Source organism: Vicugna pacos, chromosome 16 (assembly GCF_048564905.1).
Source record: "Vicugna pacos chromosome 16, VicPac4, whole genome shotgun sequence".
In the NCBI taxonomy this organism is placed as follows: Eukaryota; Metazoa; Chordata; class Mammalia; order Artiodactyla; family Camelidae; genus Vicugna; species Vicugna pacos.
This window is the reverse complement of record NC_133002.1, coordinates 33310354-33329881: the sequence shown is the minus strand read 5'-3', so window position 1 is coordinate 33329881 and position 19528 is coordinate 33310354. Positions and strand designations below refer to the sequence as shown.

At 40.4% G+C, this 19528-nt stretch overlaps 2 protein-coding genes and 1 long non-coding RNA gene across 28 annotated transcripts in view; 1 reads left to right on the top strand and 2 right to left on the bottom strand.

Annotated features, from left to right (window-relative positions):
- The window catches only part of LOC107034533 (uncharacterized), a 125521-nt gene that overhangs the window by 29790 nt on the left and 76203 nt on the right, over positions 1–19528 (top strand). For 10 of the 26 annotated variants that reach the window (XR_012059567.1, XR_012059552.1, XR_012059570.1 and 7 more), the window contains one exon: positions 17812–17897. The exons of 14 other annotated variants lie outside the window; for them this stretch is intronic. This is a non-coding gene — a long non-coding RNA (uncharacterized lncRNA). Of the gene's footprint in view, positions 1–17197; positions 17313–17811; positions 17898–19528 lie in introns of all 26 variants that reach the window. 2 more of the 26 variants (XR_012059571.1, XR_012059557.1) reach the window with 1 other exon arrangement.
- KRT12 (keratin 12) lies at positions 131–5516 on the bottom strand. Its single transcript, XM_072938679.1, has 8 exons — positions 4919–5516; positions 4406–4488; positions 3310–3466; positions 2276–2437; positions 2039–2164; positions 1677–1897; positions 934–1007; positions 131–454 (listed from the first exon to the last, which is right to left on the bottom strand). The coding sequence occupies exons 1-8, from the start codon at positions 5465–5467 to the stop codon at positions 357–359; spliced, it is 1470 nt and encodes a 489-aa protein (XP_072794780.1). The 5' UTR covers positions 5468–5516; the 3' UTR covers positions 131–356.
- KRT20 (keratin 20) lies at positions 10978–19133 on the bottom strand. Its single transcript, XM_031686009.2, has 8 exons — positions 18753–19133; positions 16780–16862; positions 15280–15436; positions 14688–14849; positions 14366–14491; positions 13219–13439; positions 12462–12496; positions 10978–11860 (listed from the first exon to the last, which is right to left on the bottom strand). The coding sequence occupies exons 1-8, from the start codon at positions 19128–19130 to the stop codon at positions 11763–11765; spliced, it is 1260 nt and encodes a 419-aa protein (XP_031541869.1). The 5' UTR covers positions 19131–19133; the 3' UTR covers positions 10978–11762.

Sequence of the window (19528 nt, the reverse complement as noted above, 5' to 3'; positions counted from 1 at the left end):
ATTACTGTTCATCTTTCATTAAAATTAGCTTTATTAAAACAGTACTACTTGATCAAAGTCTTGTGATTAAAAACATGTTCCAGATCACTAGAAGAAAGTTTATTAAAAGACTACTCCAGGTCCAGAAAGATGTAAGGCAATTTTGATTTATTAGACCAACATGGCCACAATGACTTGTAATTGAATTTTGTTTCAGAAGGGCAAAAAATACTCAAAGTGAATGGAGAATCCAGAGAAAATGAAATAAACAGAAATGGAGATTAAACTAATATATCATCTTACTCTAAAAGGAATAATTTCTACTTGTAAATTTCTTGTTCCTAAGGAACTAATCATGGGGCAGATCTTGTGAAACTTTACATTAGTTCTTCAATTTCCTGAACTTGGGATGAGACCACTTCACCATTCACCACCTCCTGCACAATTGTCTTGATTTTTCGGGCTTTGGTGGGGTCTAAAGATAAAAATGGAACAAAGATGGGCAAAAGTTAGTGTTTCAAATATTCATTTAAAGTTGGTTGTTTAATTAAGCTTCTAAATTAGGTATTGATGGGTACAGTCCATCGAATTTAAACTTTTAGAAGTGACTTTTGCATTCTAAAAAATCGTATTTTATTTAATGAAATGTATTCAGTGTTGTCTTCTGCACAAATGAATATATATGTCTTTTTAAACACTGAAAAAGTGTTTATGATTCTCATAGTACCTCTTGATAGAGTAATTTTTTTCCCTTCCTGAGCTTGCCAAAAGTTTTAACACTGTACGGACTACTCATTTTTCTGCAGGAATGCATAAATGTTTTTTCCCTTGGCTCAGAATACAGATATACTTTAAATTTAAATTGTTAATAACATTGCAATATTCAATGAGATCTTATAGTTTTAGTAATTAATAACTGTGATCTTGACTTATTCTAAGTGGGAATCAGCATACCTTTAGAGGAATCAGTTGATGGTGCTTGAGATTTGGAGGCTGTCATCACGTATGAACTTTCATCCAAAGAGTCACTGTAAAGAAAACAAAGGAGAGGATATTGCATGATGCTTTCTGGAATGAGAGGGAATAAGGAGTTTGCTATTTGAGCTTAAAAGAAAAAAACCAAAAAAAAAGGGCCGATTAGAGAAGGTATTCCAAATATTTTGATTAAGAATGATTGAATGATGCACCTTGAGGATAATCATTTGGTGCGGTGCACCTTTGTTTTCAAACCCTGCCTAAAAAATGTTTGCTTCTTAAAATGAAGCAAACTGGCAATTAGTGGAAGAGCTGGTTTCCCGATTTATAGTCCTGAATTCTTCCACTAGTCCAGGCTGCTGTTACTTTTGGAAAGTTTGCTGCAGTAGGCCTAAGGTGGCTGGGTGGCTGCTGTTTGATGTGTCATTTTTAGCGAGGGGCACTGATACCAGAACTGGAGCGGTTGGTTTTTCTAGTACTGAGCCGCAGTATGCCTCTCTGTGGTGCCGTTGTTCAGCTCAGCATTCTATGATCTTTTATCAAGGAAGGTAATGGGTGACAACACTTGGCTAATGGAGCGTTTAATAAATCTAAGGCATGTCTTTCCTACATGTGTTATTTTCTGTCAGCTACAGAATCCTTCCTTTTATTGCCCCCCAAACTGGTCGGGTGCCCCCTGTCGGTCAGCCATTGCGGTTATTTTCAGCCTCAGTGATTCTCACCCTTGGGCTTCGCCGTCCAGCAGGCGGCGGTAGGTCTCGATCTCCAGCTCCAGGCGGGTCTTGACGTTCAGCAGCCGCTGGTAGTCGGCGTTCTGGCGGTCGGCGTCGGCGCGCACCTGCAGCAGCTGCTCCTCCAGGCTGCCGATGAGCTGCTGCACCTGGGACAGCTGGCCGCAGTAGTCGGCCTCGGTTTCGGCCAACGAGTCCTCCAGGGATTTCTTCTGCACGTGGGAGGGGAATGACACAGACGTAACAATGGAGGGGACCGAAATGCGGCAGGCAGCCAGTGGTCTTACTAATTTGGATGCAACATTTTCTTTGCAAAGTCGAAAGGAAGCCGCGTCTTTCTGCGCGCGCCCTACCATGGCGAGCTGGGACTGGAGCTCGATCTCCAGGTTTTGAAGCGCGCGCCGCAGGTCGGTGACCTCGCTCTTGCTGGACTGAAGCTGCTCCGTGTTGGTGCTGATCTCCTTCCTGAGCTCCCCGCTCTGCCGCAGTAAAGAGGGGCGAGAGGGGACGAGGGGTGAGCCCTGCTTTCCCCTCGTTGGTCTTTAATGTGAACGTATCAAAGCCTTGTGTTTTTGTTAGTGGTATCCTACCTTTTCGATGAACCAGGCTTCCGCGTCCTTCCGGTTCTGCTCGGCGATGGCTTCGTACTGTGCCCGCATGTCGTTGAGGAGCCTGGTGAGGTCCACTCCCGGGGCAGCGTCCATTTCTACGCTGACCTGGCCTGCGCCTCCTGCCTGGAAGCTTTTGAGCTCCTGGGGGACAACGAGTGAGAGAGGAGGGCGCGGGGGCCCGTTATGACTTTCGTGGGACCCTTCCTCCATAAAAAATAGGCAACATATTTTACGACTGCATTGGCATAAAGATAAACATTAACACAGTATCTTCAAACATTTTTAACCTTGAAGTTCATGTTTTTCTTCTGATTTTCAAAATCACCGCGCAGTGCCTACCATACGGAAGGGATGAGCTGGCCCTGCTTCTTGGGGATCCAGGACCTTTACAAAAAGGGAAGGCCTGGTGGAAACGGTACCCCGGGGGGTTTCAACTACAGCTGCCAAAGCAAGGGCTGCAGACAGTTCATAGGCTTGTACACCGTTTGTACCATAGTCATTGATTTCCAGTAGAAAGCTGTTTAAAAGCCAATTGCCAGCATTATGGTTCATAAATGTCCTGTCTGTACACCAGCTCCTGGTATACATTACAGCAGATCAGAGTTCTGTGTATGTATTACATGGGTATAACCAGTGTCTCTAGCATATATAACATTATGTATTATTAGGAGACCTTTTTTTTGAACTTCAGAAATACTATATTAAAAAAGTCGCTGTATCAGGACTATTAAAATTATGATTATCCTTACCTAATGATGAAAACAACAAAATCAGGAAGTGCCTCTAATGTATAGGAACCACTATCAATACCACCACCACCATGACCATCACTTGCACGTGCGCACACACACACACAGACACACACACACACATACTCAAAACAAATGGTAGTATTAACAGGGAGGTAATGTATCATCCATATCTCTTCAAACTCTGGATTTGTAAATTTAAAATCGTGATTTTTGAGTCTGGGAGCAAAAAGCAGCTTAGAGAGCTGTGCTTTCTGGCCTCACCTCCTCGTGGTTCTTCTTCAGATAGGCCAACTCCTCCTGGAGATTCTCGATCTGCATCTCCAGGTCGGCTCTGGCCAGGGTCATTTCGTCTAGCACCCTGCGCAGGCCGTTGATGTCAGCTTCCACGTTCTGGCACAGGGCCAGCTCATTCTCATACCTGAAAGCCAAGTGCAGAACAGTTTAGGGGATCAACACACCCATTTGATGAAGGCCCCCTGCATAAATCTGGCAGCCTTGTGATGTATGCATGCTGTTTTTCTTTTTCTTTTTCTTTCTCTTTTTCTTTTTCTTTTTCATGGTAGTTTACTACTCAATTAGAGAGAAGTGGAAACATTATGAAATGATATTTTTCTACCAGCAGTGATCCCCAATAGCACTGCATCCCAGGCTACAAATTCCCTTCTGGCTGGCTGCTCTGACTACGGACAACAGCAGCCCCTCTCTAAGTAGAGTTTCTGATAGAATCCTAAAAGCAGTTGAAAATAAAACGATAATGAGTCATCTTGCTTAAGTTTTATTCATGATTTAATTTAAAACATCAATACTCCTTTAGTAGCTTGTATCAAGATTTTACAGGTTCAGGTTCCTCACCACTACCACATCCTGAGTGGAAATTTTGTGGAGCAAAAGGAACATTAGTATTTCTTCCTTATGTCTGGGAGGGTGGAATGTGGACAAAGAGGAGGGAATTTAAAAATAAGTGCATGGTTAATATTTTAGTTGTATGAAATCAGAAAAAAGATCATTTCATTTAACTCCCGGGCGAGAACATTATTAATTCATTTTGATACATGAAAGATGGAGATTTAGAACATTGGTAGAATTATCATGTCACATCATGAGTCAATAGCAAATGTCAAATATGGTAATCCACAGCCCTGGGTTTAAACAACTTCTAATTAAGGACATGTAATGTGAATTGCGTTTGAATCTAGTTACTTTCTTGGAGGCTCAATGTGAATTTTCCGAAACATTAAATGCATGGAGCATGTGACCTACAGAAGGTTTGAAACAGTTGCCATCAACGAGAGTAGGAAAATGGAGAAGAAGAAGAGACACTGGGACATGTCAGTCATTGCTAGTCTTTTCTACTCACTTCATCCTGAAGTCTTCGGCAGCTAGTCTTGCATTGTCGATCTGCAGGATGAGCTGGGCGTTTGCAATGCTGGCAGAAATGATCTGGCAAAACAAGGGAAGCAAGGTTGTGAGAGACCAGTGTTTTGCAAATATATTTTTGACAGGAAAAAAATGTTAGGTGATGTTAAAATGGTATTTTACTAGGAGTTTAAGGCCATTTGACTTTTTGAAAGACATTCAAGACATTTGAAATTTGGAAGAGTCATTGATTTTTGAAAGAGATATATTTGTAAAATATTATTTAAAAATTAAGAAACATACACTTCCTACAGAAGAAGTAGTGGAGATACCGTCACTTTATGGTAAATGATAAAATGAAACTAGGTATCTTGAGATGAGAAATTACTTCAAATAACAGTTGAATTGAAAGATAGCTGAGTTTTTGGTGATTTATCACTGTAAAATATTGAAACAGCAGAAAAGAAAAGTGAAAAATAATTCCCAAAGCCCCTGCAAAAAACCATATTGTTACCTTATTCCTGAGGTCTTCAATCAGTGGATAGTATTTACTGTAATCATTCTGTGACCTGGGGTCTCCAGCCCCAGATCCTTGGGTTTCGTACCATTCTCGAATTTTGTTTTCTAGCTCGGTGTTCGCCTCTTCTAGAGCTCGAACCTTATCCAGGTAGGACGCCAATCTGTCGTTAAGATTTTTCATAGTTTCCTTTTCTGATCCAGAAAGAAGGCCTCCATCGTTGCCAGAGAGGATGCCAAGAGACCCACCTCCTGGGCTTCCCCCAAATGCGAGCCCCAGGGCCCCAAAGCCACCTCCCATGGCTCCCCCGTAACCAGTGCCCATTCCTCCCGCAAAGGAACTGGCAGAGCCACCACCCAAGCCAGAACTAGAACCGAACATGGAGGCAGCAGAAAAGCCACCCGCATAGCCGCCTCCAAAGCCAAAGGCGCTTCCCGCATAGCTGCTTCCGATGCTGGAGGAAGACATGCCCCTGGCTCTGCCCAGTGTCCCGCTCTGGGAAGAGAGCCGCTGGGGCAGTCCAGAGGTTCGCACGGAGAGTGCCATGGTGATACTGGAGAGATCCACAGCCTGGGGAGGGTGGCCACAACCTGAGAGGAAGCAGTGTCAGCAAGGCAGGAAGGTTACCTTTTATAGGTCGTGGAATGGGTGTTGGCAGTTGAAAAGTTCACTCTCTCCATTCAGAATATAGTGCCCCCCTCCCCATCTTTTTTTTTTTTGCCAGCTCAACAAGAAAATGATTTATGCATATGGACAATTCATTGGTATAGAAATAATTGAATAATTGTTCCCATCACACATTTGTTATAGGAAGAAGAAATCTGGGTGGAGTGCAGATAGGTTGTCATAAGGAATTTTTCTTACCCAAATTATTCTATTGCTTGTATTCTCAGCACTGCCCAGTTGTCTTATGCACAGTGGGAAAGCCATGAGTGAGTGCTGAATAGTTAAATTAATCAATACTCATTTCTAAGTCTGCCTTCTTGAAGTTCCTCACTCATATTTCCTGTTTGCTTCCTTTAGAAAACACGACGTAAACCATCCGATCATGATCCAGTCTATCATCTAGTGGAATGTAGTTTCAGAAGCATTTGTGAAATGCTGTGCTGGAGGGTGGGGAACAAATGCACTTTCCAGATTGATACTGGAATTTGAATTTTTGGGAATTTAAAAACTTTGTCATTATGTTGTATGATTTCCTTTTTTTTTTCTGATCTTGAAAGAAGACCTCTTAAACTCTGAAAATTGTTATTTTTAAGTAGAATATTACAGTACGTTCAGCGGATCTTCCTTTTACATAAAAATTGACCTTAGTAAACTTCATGAAATCAGGAGCCTTGTCTGATCGGTCATTACTCTACCCCCAGCATTGCTAGTGTATCAAAAAACAATTAATTTTTTTGATACTGAAATTGCATCAGTGCTCAATCAATCCTCAACTCCTCCCCACAAATATCCAGATATTATCTGCTCTGACTCTAGCCTCCCTGAGGGTGAGGTTCTTCAATTCTGTGAATAGTCCTATGCACAGTCCTGTGAACAACCAGAACCAGGATTACCCACTGGTGATTTGGGGGCAGTGCAGAGGGGGTTCTGTCTGAAGCCCATGTCTGACCTGTATAGGGAATACCCAGTATCAATTCTGACAAATGGAAGGACCTTGTCATCCTTTTGATCACTTTCCTAGGGTCAAGAATGGTGAATCCAAGGTGAAATCTGACTACACCTCTCTTCTACCTTTTTATAGAAGAGACGTATGCCAAGGGACATATTTCCTCCCCAACCTATACACATTGCAAGGAGAAAGCAAGTAGGGTTCCTAGGTAAAGGGGTTTTAAGCAAGCGATAATGCAGAAATTATATATTCTCATTCACAATAGATATAGAAAGGATGCAGAAATCTAATGCAGACTCAGCTTGAAGAGAAGGGCTGTAATCCGTCCATTGGTTTCATTTCTTGAGAGAATGCAAATTTACAGGGGTCTCAGCCTCATATGGAGATTCTCCCCCTCCCCCCCAAGGATTCCTTTAATCTGTGTTACAAGCGTTTTCTCTGAGCCTGTCCTTGCTGGACTCATTAGTGGAGATTGTGTACTTACTGTGTTCTGGACATTGGGTTGTGGCTACCTCTTAAGGTGGATACTTTTACCCCATTTTAAAGATAAGCAGTCTGAGGGCCAGGATGTTAACTTACTTGTTCAAGGCCACACAACCAGGAGAAGACACTGGGTCTGCAGTGCCTTCTATAGACACACAAACCTGCCTACCGTGAAAACAAAAGGAACAAGGTTCACTCTGACCCCCAGATCGTGAGACTGGGTTTCTGCCCTGCATATAAATCAGGAGTTTAATTAACTCTTTCCTTTTTAGAAAAGCTTCCTCCTTGAATTTCATTTCTCAGTGTACCGGCTGAGACCCAGATATCTTCATGGTTTATAAGGAGTGATATTACATATGTAATCCTGCGAATATGTAGGCAAATGTATTTCTAGCTATATTTTTGGACATGTGACCTCATCTACAGAGATTTTATAAAGTACTAGTTAAACTTGCACTTCCCACACAGGAACTTGATGTTATGATTATAAATTATTAGTCACTCACAGCAGCATCTCTCTAAGACAGAGTGATCCCATTTTATTGCATTAGAAATGAAATCAGACTGTTACTTGCTTACAGAGTCAGAAGTCATGTGCCAAATTTAGAACTGTGACTTAGTGATATGATCACGTTTTATGGTAATATGATTAACTTGAATTTTTGAACTTGGAACCACTTTTGTGCCGAAATGTATACTTTCCAACTCTAATGCCCATATGTAAATTTTAAATAATTTTGTTCAACATCTATACATTATGTATATACATTATCCCTTTGTGTTTCTATACACATGATAGATTATCCTAGACCGTAAACCTCTTAGGTGAGGATTATGTCTTCTTCATGTTTTATCCTGAGTCTTAGCCTAGTGTTTGGCTAACTTCATTCTTGCACACTTGGAGTTATTTCACTTGAAAGAACTTAATCCTTAATATATTTGACTGTGTCATTTAAAATTCATTTCATTTGGAAATGACTTCGCTCTAATTTACTGGTATGCTTTGACTAAGATTTATTCTGAATCCAACCATCAATGAGGAACAACTTCAGAAGTTGAAAAGAGAAATATTTCTTCTTCAGTGGCTTTTTTTTTTTGGTGGGGGACGGAGGGCAAAGTTAAAGAATTAAGTCTCTATTTTAGAGTTTTTAGATGTGAAAATAACTTTCTTTGACAGCTGTAAAAGTATAGGAAGGTGGTAAGGTATAAAGTGGGAACAGTCTTGGCCTTGTTGGCAAAATGATTACATGGGTTGAGGCCCAGAGGACAATGACTATAACCAAGGTGAACTGTTCAAAAGAATTACGTCTTCTATTTTTGTAGAGTTTAGGGAATACTCAAAATGAGGGCTATTATTTACGTGACACTTGTAAATCTTTAGATTTTTATTAAGTGAAATGTGTGCTCATCTTTTCATGTCAGATCAGTTAGTTTCCTGGTCTTTGACTGCAGAATTTTCCTTCTGAGTTCTTTCTCTTAAAGACGTACCTTTCACTTTGTGCAATTTACTGATCACTTGGTTCGTAATACCTTTTTTCTTTTTTTTTTTTTTTTGCTTTGGATAACATTTTAACATCCTGTGAGCGAGTGAAAGAATATTGAGTTACTGACGTTTTACACTGTGCTTTTGAGAAAAGGATGAACTGACACCATGGTGTTCACATGCTGGAGGATGACTTTTGGACTTCAGAGCTTGGTGATTCTCAAAAGCAAGGGAGGCTTGTACGTGGTGAGAGAGAGGAGGAGGAAGATAAAATAAGACTACGGTAAGGTGATCTTGGAAGTGAGTCAAGGAGAGAGAAAACAGATGTTTGAAGGGAAATTGAAAAATAGAAATTGCTAACCAATGCTTTAAGTTGGAATTGCTCTTTGAGGGTGTCATAAGGTGCCTGAGACCACCCCTAAGTGAGTGTGAGTGAGAGCAGACGGTGTCCACTGGTCAAGTTTTGATTTTAGGTCATTTCATGTCATTTTTCTTTTTAGATATTGTAAAGGCTCTGTGTAGAAGGAATTCTCAAAGCCCAGAAAAAGAATTGTCCTGTCCATCCTGACCTCATCTGTAGGGGTTCTGAGTTTGATAGCTCCACTTCTGCACCGATAATTTCATATAAAGCCATGAAATATACTGATGGTGGTTCTCATGTGTGATAAAGAGACCTATATTTAAGCACTGTGAATCTTCTCTGGATCTGTATGCCTGTCAGAAACAGGATCGTGCTGTAGAAGTATAGATACAGAGATTAACACTTCACTTTCACACAGTAACTACTGGTAGAACCGGAGGTAGAATCATCTGGTCCCACATGTGTGTACGGTCTCACCTACTAACTTGGAAAGATTACTTGGAAGAAACTAGAGACAGACCAAAAGGCAAGGCTTAATCTTCATTTTTATGATAGGAAATTGAGTCAAAATAATAATGTTACCTCTTTTAACAAAGCGTCATTATTGCAGTTTGAGAGTGGCCATGCCTAGTGAATTTCAAACTCACCTCCTTAATTAGACTCATGGTCTCTGGTGTTTGCATCTCAGGGTCTCAGACTATTCTGGAATGTGTCTTGGTATGTGAAAAAGAATTCACTTATGAAAGTTCTTAGCATCTTTAAAAGCAGTTTACTAACTAAAGTGACTTGGAAGGAAATTAAGAAATAGAACAAGAGTGAAACCTCTTTACTTCTTTGAAAAGCAAAGGAATGAGAATGGGTGAAAATAATATCTTTCCTGACAAAGACTGTGCCGAATCAAATCTTGTGTGTGATGTTAGCTGGACGTGTGTGACAACAGTGTGTTGTAAGTCAACATGGCTAGTGAAAATGACCACTAGAAAACAACAAAACAAGAAGCATAGGCAGATGTTCAGGTGGGACCCAGTAATTGTTTGTCATGTAATTAGTTGCTTAAAAGGATGTCATGACTTTAGACAAACAGCCCTGAAGTTCAATTTTGCTCCGTTACTTGGTAACTGACTGCGGGAGAGTCCTTATTTCACGTCTTCATAGGTAAAATGGGGAGAACACGATAAGGTCAAACCACAGGAAACTGCTATTTTTGAAGGTCAAAAATGATCACATTTTGGTAAGTTCATATTCACATGATTCAACCCAACCTCATGGGTGGAAGATTTTAATTTAATTGTGAAGATTAAATGAGAAATGCATATAAAATGCTGGCACACTGTTTAGCACATATTAAGGGCTCAATAAACGGTGGCTATTACTATTAAGTGAATCACATTATTTTCAACGTAATAATCACACTCAAAATCCTATTTATTTACCAACTCATATATCAAAATTTAAATCCAAGCTATCCATTTACTAGAATACAATGATGGAGGGCAAATTTATTTTTCCTGTAAACATCTGCAAGGCAGTTATGGCTCACTAAAATGCAAAAAGAGTGAGAACACAACGTGTAACCTTTTGGAGTCAGATGTGCTACCGTTGTGCCGCCAGGTCTCTCGGGGGGCTAATATGTGACCTTTCATATTTAGTTTCTTTCATTTAGCATCATGTTTTTAAGGTTCATCCACGTTGTAACATGTATCAGTACTTCATTCCTTTTTATTGCAGAATACTATTCTGTTGTAGGGATATATCACATTTTATTTATCCATTCATCAATTGATGAGCATTTGAGTTGTTTCCACTTTTGGGCTATTATGAATGAAAATGCTGTGAACATTTCTGTACAAAAGAACACACTGTATGATTCCACTTATAGAAATGTCTAGGTTAGGCAAATCCATAGAGAGGAAGTGGATTAGTGGTTGTCGGGCTGGGAGGGAAGAGGATTTTGGGTGACTGATAATGGAGTTTCTTTTTGGGGTGATGAAAATGCTCTAAAATTAGATAGTGGTGATGGTTGCACAATCCTGTAAACATACTAAAGGCCTCAGAATTACATACTTTACAAGGATGAATTTTATGGCATGTGAATTATATTTCACGAAAGCAGTTATTTAAAAAAAATAGTAAGAAACATTTCATCACATACCTTTACCGCATAAAGAAACAGGGCACCCAATGAAGATTTACACAGTTTATTATCATAAGTTGAAGCTTTCTGCCTTGAGAAGGGTTTGGCTGATTTTGTTTTTGATCTACTCCCATTTCAAGCATAATGTACTTCATTCTTATTCTGCTCAGCATTTATGATTGGAATTTGACTCTCAAATTATTCAAAGAGCTGATCTGACTTTTAAAGGCAGTGGAGACAATGAGGGCAAAAAGCAGATATCTCTTAAAGCCAGCAGAATTATACTGATACTGAAATTTAATGAAATTAACCAGGAAATTGACTCAAGAATCCAGGGACCCCTGAAAGGAGATTTTGCAATCCAGAAACAGGAGGAATTAGAGAGAGGTTCATTTGCAGTTTGCATACACTCCTCTGCTCTGTATAGCAGTTTAGTATAATTGAAATATGCTGTAATGTTTGGGAACATTAACGAATTGATATTAGGTGGTGTGTAACTTGTGATTAATGCATTTTGTGGTAAAGATGGCAGTAATGATATTTTAAATATCCTAGTGCTCATTGGATTTCATTTTTGCAGGCAATTTGCAGCTCCTCTGAGTAAAACATTTATATTCAATTACAAAGACTGATAAATGGACTGTCCCCCCCTTCTGATCACTATGAAACATTCATGATACTCTCTGATGCTTCCTTCTTGTTGGGAGCAAAATTTATAGCTACATTTCTTTCAAAACCTCAGCAGCATCACCTTCTGGCGGCTGTTTATATCATTTCTTCCACTTCTCTGACTTCGGATGACACAACCTTGCCGTCCACTACTTCCTGCACGACTGTTTTAATCTTCCTGGTTTTCTTTATATCTGAATTTAGATTTAAATAGAAAATGTTAATTCAGACATATGACTCTGCTAGTTTATAATATTCAACTTTAAATTATTACTTTGTATGCATTTCCTTATTTTAGAAAAAAGCTGAACCCATTCTCTTTCTTAAATGATCTTAAGTCCATCTTATAAATAAATGCAGGAGGAGGGAGGGTATAGCTCAAGTGGTAGAGCGCATGCTTAGCATGCCTAAGGTTGTGGGTTCAATCCTCAGTACCTCCTCTAAGAATAAATAAATACTAAATAAACCTAATTACCTCCCCCCACCAAAATAAATAAATGTAGGAAATATTGAATTAAGTAAAATATACATTTTCATCTTATTTTACCTTTTCAAGATCTCAGGATGTCTCACGACAGTAATAGCATGGGCCAAGAAAATCACCGTTACAGAGCATGTGAGAAATTTCATATGGAGAGTCTCCTTATGTGATGTGCCTGATTTTCAGAATCCATAGGGTACTATCTGTTTCCTTGAGAACTGAGCTCCCTTTACTTTTCACCAGTGGCAGATAATAAGTGGTGAGCTACTGAGAATTCAGTCTTAAAGGAAATGTGTGAAAATTAGAATACTTACCTCCCTCCTCTAGGGTGCTTAACAGGTAGTCTGTACTGCTTTTTGTTTTTTTAAGAAAAGAAAAAGAAACAGAGAGAAGTATTATTGCCATTTTGAAAGTGAAGCACTGTCCTGCCTTTTTGTTTCAAAGTGAAGTCTGAGTGTTGTGTTTTACTGCTGTTTGTATTTTCCCCCTTTTACAGTGCTTGTTACTTCAAACTTGAGTGTCTTAGTTTTTAACTGGAAAAATACACAGCTTCACAGCCAGCCTGTTTGACCTATGCTAGACATTTTTGTAATTAAAATAACAAAATTACAACGTAAGTTCCAATTTGTGTTCCCTTGTTGCCTTTCGTGGACGTGGTATTTGAAGACAGACAGTTGCTGCTACAACACTGATGAGTCTTAAACTGATTCCCACCGACCTCTGTGCCCTGTTGTTCAGTTCATAACCTTGCAATGAGAACTCTAAAAAGTTATAGTGCTTTCAAGTCTGTATTAGTCATAGAAATTAGCACAAGCATAGTCTGTATTGTCTGTCTAACCGTCTTCTACCTCAGTGCTACGACATGACCTCAAATACAAAGGAGGTACTTGGTATTTTGGGGGTGTGTGTACTTGCCGGTATATTTTTGTTTTGTTGGTGGTGGTGGTGGTGAGGTGTGTGTAATTACTCTTGTGCTGGGGATTGCATTGGTGCTGACAGTTTAATGTATGGACGTTAAAATAGGGCAGCACATAGCCATTAACACATATCCCTTGATTCTGAGAGCCTTACTTTACATCTTCTCCTTCCAGAAGGCGACGGTAGGTAGCAATTTCCTGCTCAAGCCGGGTCTTTATGTTGAGGAGAATATTGTATTCGTTGCTCTGACGTTCTGTATCCATCCGAATCTGCACCAGTTGGTCTTCAAGGAAGTTTAGCTGCCTCTGGATGTTGGCCAAAAGGCTGCTATAACGAGCGGTGGTCTCCTCTAGTGTATGCTCCAAAGCGTCTTTCTAAGAGTGCAAGAAAAAGTGGATGTTTCTTATGTAAGGACCTGATTTAAGAGGTGGCTCAATTTTAGTTTTTTTTTTTTTTGAGGAGAATTTCCACAGCTAGTCGCTGTGGGCATCATGCATATTTCTAGCTTTGTCTCCCACTATTTCCATCTAGGCAGCCTCAGCCAGCCAGCTGGGGTCACTGGCTCTTGGGGTGTTTTGTTTGTTTATTTGTTTTTAGCTTTGTACTCACTGTTCTCTCACTGCAATATATTATATTATTGTTCTCAGTATCTGCTTCCCTTCCCTGTGATTTGCGGTGCTTTTCCATGTGGAGCATTCGACTTCCTCATCCCGTTGGTGCCAGGCTTGATCATGTGACTCTCTGGCTCATGAAATGCAAGTGAAACTGATGAATGCCTTTTCTGAGGAGATAGCTTTAAGAGCTATCACATGGTCTGGCCATTGCCCCATTCTTTCTGGCATATCAGTGCCATGCCCCGGGTAGGGTCTACTCCTTTCGACTTACCATGGAGCAGAAAGGTCATGGAGCAGAGCTGCAGCCAACCCATGATGGACGTAGTGCTGTTGTAAGCCACTGTGATGTGGGGATTGTTACCATAGCAAAAGTCGTCACGAGCTGACTGATATGCTCAGCCTGGAATGTCTTGACCCCTGTTCTCCAATTAAAAGTTCATCTCACTTTTTCAGATCTAATTTAAGTGCCACTTTCCCTGTGAAATCCTTCAACTCAGCTTTTTCCTCTGCATCCTTGCCCTTGATTGTCTTCTGTCTTTTCATTGTAATCAGTTGTTTGGCCTGTTTCTCTGCCTGCTCTGCAAGGGAAGGGGTTATTTCCTGCAGGTGTTTGCATTTCCAGAGTTGCTAGTACAGGCACCTAGTAAACACACACACACTGAGGGCTGAAGGTTAGAGCGCTTTACCATGTTGTGTTGGGACTGGAGCTCTATATCCAGGCTCTGGCAGCTGTTTCTCAGCTCCTTTACTTCATCCTTGGCTCCTTTTAGCTCTTCAGTGCTCAGTGTGACTTGTTGTTGGAGAGTTTCACTCTAAAGTTTCAAAGATGAGAAAAATAAATAAATGAGACTAGGAAGAAAAAGAGCATAAGAAGGGAAGGAAGGAAAGAAAGAAGAAAGGGAGGGAAGGAGGGAGAGAGGAAGGAAGGAAGGACAGAAGGAGATGAGTTCTGTCTTTTGGGAGGACAGTTTCTACGCATTTGCTTATCCTTTGGAATGATTCCATTACCTGTAGCTCATACTGTTCTTTGGCCTTCTGAAGGTTCTCCTGGGCCATGGCTTCATATTTCTGCCTCATTTCATTCATGATGGCGCCGAGGTTCAGGCCTGGAGCAGCGTCCACCTCTACATTTACGTTCTTGCCCAGATGAGCGCGGAGGCTCTTCACTTCCTACGAGAATGAAAATCCTAATTGATTATGGTCTGAAGCACATTCTCAGATGAGGCTGTGCAGAAAAGACATAGTTAGTCTTATGGCTTCTTTCACTGGGGAGAAGTAACAGAGGAAGAAAGTAACACCTCAGGTAAGGCTTATTATTACGAGCCAGGTACTGCTCTAAGCAGTTCAACCCTGATGGCACCGTATAGAAAGAAGTCAGGTTCACGTCATTCTTGTCATCTTCATCACCACCACCGGATCTTCCTCTATTTCCTCCCCCTCCTCCTTATTATTATTAAAGCCATTCTATTATTTCCAATGTCATCTTCATCACTACCACCGGATCTTCCTCTATTTCCTCCCCCTCCTCCTTATTATTATTAAAGCCATTCTATTATTTCCATTCTATTATTTCCAATAGCACTTTTGAATATTTTCTCACCTCCTCATGTTCTTTTTGGAGGAGATGCCGGTCTTTATTTAGCTCTTCAATTTGAATCTCCAAGTCTGTCTTCCTCAAGTTTAACTCATCAAAGACCTTATGCAGGCCTTGGAGGTCAGCCTCCACGGCGAGGCGTAGCTGTCTCTCGGCCTCAAACCTGTGAATTAATTAGTTTGGAGAGATGATTGAGTCCTTCTGAAGCCATTATAGAAGAGATAATCTTAAAATGACATAGATTTTTATGTGGTACATGAGGAGTTCAATTTCAGTACATTATTGTGTCTCCCTTTATACATTCTGAAAATGTTCATGAGAACATTGGCATCAGATAATTTGCTGCATAATGTAGTCTCTGTGATGTGGAGTGATTGGTTAAAAAAAGCAATCAAAATTACTTTTATAAGTTTCTAAATTCTAGAATTTTTTTTTAAAATTCAAAAAATATTTTGCTGTAATTACTATGCTAGCAAAGGGTTCTCATTATTTGTATTAAATAATTAGGTTGGTATTATAAATAATAAATAATTGGTATTAAATTGTTAGGTTCGCTTAGTGAATGCACATGATCAGTTTCTTTTTCTTACTTTGTAAACAGATACATCCAAAGTGAATTATCTTAAAAATTCATGCATTCTCCTCTACAGTCTTAAATACTCCTATTTTTATTAATGTAGTAAACTTAAAAAAATGATAATGCACTGAGCCCTTTCAGATGCTGACTGGAATTAATGAACTTTTGCAGCTTTAATCTTCAGGTCTGCATCCTCATTGCTTTCTCTTTGATTCCTTGTAGCATTAAAACGTTACCTTCTAAACCACAAAGGACTCTTTAGTACCAATGCGTTATATGAATTCAGGATGAGGAAGCCCTAGTGTAGAAGCATTTATGAGGAACAGCTCTGATCACATGTTTGTGATGTGACTATAAGAAAGTGAACACAATTTGAACCGCTTTTATCAACCTCGTTCTTTGGTTGGTCAGACTGTATTGTAAAACACTGGGAAACTAGAAAGCATTAAGAGTCAGCCTTAGAACTTGGATCATACGCTTGTAGGCATCTGAAGGAACGTGGATGACTCAGAATCACTGAGGGTAGATAAATGGCTGTCTTTAGATAACAGAAGGGCACTTAGGTGGATGGGGAGTTGTAAATTGCTATTATTCCAAAGGGCAGAATTAGTTTCAGTAGGTGAAAAGATAGATGCCAGGTTACTTAAAAAGAACCTTCTGGCAGCCAGAGCTAACCATCGAGAACAGTGGTAGTAACCGGAGGTGTTCATTCACGTACTGGGTGACCAAATCCTAGGATTGTGGGAGAAAGAAGTCCAGTCCTGATGCTGGGCTAGACCAGATAGCTTTTAATGCCCTTTAAACTGCAAGGTTCTGAAAATATTTAATGGTAGCTCCTTTGCCCCGCAGTGTGGAAAGCTGAGTGTCATGAGGGACCACTGAAAGGCACTCCTTTTCAGGAAGCATTCCCAGGGTGTCAGAGAACCTACTTCAGCCTGAAGTCCTCAACAGCCAGCTTAGCGTTATCAATTTGCAGGACACATCGAGCATTTTGTAGCTGAGCATCTTTAATCTGGAAAATACACAAGAAAGAATGACATTTTCACCTGGGACAGGAGTCTAAAATGATTGAGTTTTTCCTCAGCTACAACCACGCTTGTGTCAAAGATGATGTTCAAGGATTTCCATTTAAAAATAGAAAGGTGGAATACTGAGATGAGTATTTGACATAGTAGATGTTATGCAACTCTAGTCCTTAGGGTTTGGTCAGCTTTCTTCTGATTGTACAAATGAAGAGTTTAATTCAACATGAGCCATCAGATCTTAATGAGTGCCTTGCCTTTGGTGTTGTTCCCGTTTAGAACGTTCCTCTCAGGCCCTCTCACTTGGTGAACTCCTTCTCCCCAGGTCTCGGCTTAGACATCATTGCTTCAAGGAAGCCTTCACTGATTTCCTCAGAACAGAGCTGGATGAAGGGCTTGTGCTTTCACTGCCCTGCACAGGCCTCCATGTATCCTTCCATGTAGGAGAATGCTGCCTTTGTCCATGTCTGTTCCCCCAAATCACATTCTGTTCACCATCACAGGCCCCAGTGCCCAGCGTGGTGTCCAGTACCTAGATAGTGTCTACTGAATTTTGGCTGAATGAGTGCACACTTGCCATGTCATGGGATTTGTGCTAGGCACTGGGCCTGTCAGGATGGATAAGCCCCTGATCTTAGGAAGCAGTTACCTCATGGGGAGTCCTCTAAGATGCATATAGATCAGAAGTCTGCTTGTAAAAGATGCTACAACAAAACGTCTCTTTCAGCAGATCTGGTGGGAGCTGCCTTCTTTCACATACTGGGTCTGCCCATCTAAACGTTTGGCTATGCCTATGTGTTTGGAATGATCCTAAGTAACTTCAGAAAAACAAATTGTGAGACTGGGAGAATGGTTGGCTGATTTTGAATGTCTTTAGTGGGAGCTTGAGAAGAATGACCTCTTGGGTAATTTAAACACCTTTGCCTCACATCCCGACAGCTCCTGAAACCCCAAAGTAACTTCCTGTAAAATCTGAATCAAGTTGCACTGATGTCTAACACAATGCAGGAAAAAGAGACATGCTGGTGAGTAAGTGACCTTTGCTCGAAAGAAATAGGAATGTTAAAACAGAAATGAAAATGAAAGGGACACTCTTCTTGATTAGATAAGAATTTTAAAACAGAGTAAGTGTTCTGTGTCATATTTGAAATCTTCAATTTAGGAGCAAAGTCTTATTTTGCATAACTGATAAAACAGAACTTCACCTTTCTTGTATGACATGGGAGCTGGTACGATTGCAATAAATTTGAATTGGGGGCAGTAAAACATTTTATTACTGTGGAGGTGGTTTCTGAACCATTTGGTGATGATGATCAGATTATTAAACATTTTAAAGACATTTTAAAATCCAGATATCATTAAGACTTATACCCCTCCCCCCATTTCCACTCTGAATCACTTTATCCTTGAAGTCTATGATCCAGTATTCTATCACTTGTGTTACGACATTTATATAAATGAAAGGAGTGGAAAATCTCTAAATTGACTGGGATTTTAAAAGTTGATAGACATTAGGTGAAAAACCAGCAGAGATTTGTTACCACATAAAAAATTGTTAGTTCTTTCCAGAAAAAGAGTTTACTATTTGCTTAGCCTTGGTAAACTGACAAAAATACAGATAAGACTGGAGGATAAAATTTCAATATTTTGTATGTAATTGGAAATATTATTATTATTTTGAATGTATGGTTTAGAATCGTCCTATTGTAGTCAGGTATTCTAGCACTAAGGGTAGATGGTAGAATATACCATTTTTATAGATGTAGCATTTAAGCCTAATTTGCTTTACAATGTCCCTTGGGACCTGCTTAACATACATGTCATGCTGATGTATCATGCAGCTGAATAGAGGAGGAGAAAGCACAGGCATCATGCCTCACCTGATTTTGCAGCTCTTGGATTTGTTTCCAGTATGCACTGTGGTCCCGACTGGTGCCAGGGGTGTTGGCTTCATACCAATGCTTGATCTGTAGTTCGAGTTTGGAGTTGGACTGCTCCAGGGACCGCACTTTCTCTAGGTAGCTTGCTAGGCGGTCGTTTAGGCTCTGCATGGTCATCTTCTCATTGCCAGCACACAGGATCCCCGTGGCGAGATCGCTCCCATAGTTCACCATGTGTCTGGAGGTCGAGATGCGGGTGCCGTGGCCTCCAGCCCCACCATACACGCTAGGTGCGCTCCCCTTCCTATATATGCTGAGTGCAGGGCCCTGTGATGAGGAGCTCAGGCTTCTGTGGAAGATTCTGTTGTTGAAATCCATCGGGGATTCTAGGAGGGAGCAGCTGTAGCTTCAGGATGGATGGAGCAGAGTCTATCTCTTGGTGGATGAGCTGACCTTTTATAAAGTTTCCAGGAAAGAAACGCCTCCTGGGCTGACATCTCACTTTCCGATTGACTCCACAGTCCACCTGGCTTTTTTTTTTTTTATTCCCCTTTGTACAGCAATCTGTTTAATTCCATTCCAGAAATTACCACTAGAGGCCTTTCTTAGAGGCTTTTCTCAGAGGTGCTTTCTTTTTTTGAACAGAGGAAACAAAAGGAAATAGGAAGGTGTATTCTTTCAGCCGTGGCACCTGGCTTGGCAGATTTTTTTCTTCCTAACATACACACAAAGCCTATTTGCAGTCTCCATGAATAATTTACCTAAAAAGACAGGTG